Below are 2,269 nucleotides of genomic sequence, written 5' to 3'. Positions count from 1 at the left end.
GAAACCTTGCACGTCTTTATTGGTCTAACCAGTGTCACAACATTAAAGCCTTTGGTCAATCAATTAACAAGCTCGAAAGCTATTGGTCAAGCTGAAAGTCCTGAAACTATTGGTCGAATCACCTTGCTTTATGAACTGTTGATCAACCTATTAACATTTACAAGCTCAAACACTATTGGGCAATCCATTTTCAAGCTCGAAATCTATTGGTCAATCCAAATATTGGTCAAATCACCGTGCATTATGAACTTCACTAATCCATTAACAAGCTCAAACGCTATTGGCCAATCCATTCACCAGCCCAAAACCCATTGGTCAATCAATTTTCAAGCTTTAAAGCTATTGGTTGAATCACCATGCATAATAAAAGTACTTCTCGTCGTCAATGGTGAACGGTTTAATAAGTTATTATGACTCATTTTCGAATTACTTGTAATGGTATTGGATCGACCACGCCCATTAAAATAATATTTCACAAAATAAACAATAGGGTTGACCAAATGATATGCTGTTAATAATAAAATCTGTGTTTCGTGAAATAAAGATTGTTGCAGTAACCCGATAGCGTAAGGTAGCATACAAATTAAGAACGAAAACCCGAATACGAGACAGAAAATTGTTGTCCGGCGATCCCGTAACTGGCGCTTGAATTCCGGCTCCAAAAGAGAACGCATTGTTCTTTCCCGACGTATGAGAAGCACCACCAGTGCCATATAGCTGAAAAATACTAATGTACAACATATGATAATGGCTGATGCTAAAACGTATTGCCCTGATTGGTAAGCTTTTGATGTCGAAGTTAGTATGGGTGCGATGATTAAAGCAATAACCCATACTAAACTGATAGTTAAAATTTTACAAGAATTTGTTGTGAAAACTGTATACCTCATTGGCATCGATACGGCGAATATTCGTTCAATAGCTACGGCAGTGACGTGGAAATGTGAAACGAGGATGAAGAAGATGATTAAACATTCAAGGATTAATGATTCCGTGGTTGTAATATCTAATGGTAAATTTAAAGCGATAGCTCGTAACTGGTACGTGTCCTGTCCAAACATGGCTATACCACAAATTAAGTCTGCAACACATAAACTGAATAGAATGTGCTCGATACGATCTAGCCGTTTCCATCGACGTAACAGTAACATGAGTTCAATGATATTTAGTGCCATGACAAAACCGTCAACGACGACGGCTGCTACCATCCAATACATGATGTCATCCATACACGGTAAATGCCGTAGCGCGATTTATGTCTTTTTTTCTTCGAAAATATGGGTTTACGGTGACTTTGAAATCAAATCTCAATATTCTGCAAAAAAATTATCAATCTTTTAAAAAAGTCTCATGTATTTTCATTTTTTAAAAACCTGAAAAGGAATTATCACAGGGCGTTACAAACAGAACGTAGTTTTAAAATATTTGGACGGTTTATGCAATGTCTTGATAAAGAGTTTTATATCACAAAATAACTAAGACTAGACTCAGAAATGCTAAAAAATTATCATCTCAATTTGAATTGGACAGAATGATTTAAATTCTGAGTATAGCTTATTCCTGCAATCCACAGGTTCAGGTAAGTTATGGCATGTCTAAAAAACATGAAAATTACCATAGTTTTTGGAAAGCATTAGCCGGCGGAAAATGAGCAAACCAATGACTTAATATGAAGAATAACATGATGAAGTTTCCCTGTAGGGGTGTTATTTCTGCTGACGTCAGCAGAAATATGAAATTTTGCCGAAAAGTGCTGACATCAGCAAAATAACTTAACTTGGCTCAGAGCCTACTGGACTTCCTTATTCTTTCAGAGAGTTTCAGGCTCAAAATTCCTTATAAAGTTCCTTATTTACATGGCTACCAAGCTTGGATTTGCCAAGTATGTAATTTCTGTATAAGTATATTTTCTTTTTTTGTGCACATTCATGTCTAACTCTTACTGTTCCTTAACTTGATTTCTTAATCTCAGCCTGAGATGTTCCTTAACAATCCCTTATTTTTCGGACCATTTTTAGCCTCAAGTTCCTTATAAACGTGTTCCTTATAAAAAATACAAAAAACGTGTACATATGTGTTTTTTCAGCGACGCAGAGAAGAAGCGCCTTCTGATTTGCTTAGATTCTAGAACGACAGTAAATCAGTACATTTACCGTCCTTGATTATGCGGGTTATTCCAAATCGCTTCAGTCACTCCACCATCCTCAAAAGTGCAAATATATAAACTCGATAGAGCTAACAGTCTGTGACAATGTTCTTCATTCTGGAG

At 36.3% G+C, this 2,269-nt stretch overlaps 1 protein-coding gene across 1 annotated transcript; it reads right to left on the bottom strand.

The window, feature by feature from the left end:
• Positions 1-326: 326 nt before the first annotated feature.
• LOC136802286 (adenosine receptor A3-like) lies at positions 327-1,217 on the bottom strand. Its single transcript, XM_067059001.1, has one exon. It carries the CDS (start codon positions 1,215-1,217, stop codon positions 327-329), a length of 891 nt encoding a protein of 296 aa, XP_066915102.1.
• Positions 1,218-2,269: the final 1,052 nt, after the last annotated feature.

Source organism: Clytia hemisphaerica, unplaced genomic scaffold, assembly GCF_902728285.1.
Source record: "Clytia hemisphaerica strain Z4C2 unplaced genomic scaffold, Clytia hemisphaerica genome assembly, whole genome shotgun sequence".
Taxonomy (NCBI): domain Eukaryota; kingdom Metazoa; phylum Cnidaria; class Hydrozoa; order Leptothecata; family Clytiidae; genus Clytia; species Clytia hemisphaerica.
This window is presented reverse-complemented; position numbering and strand designations above follow the sequence as displayed.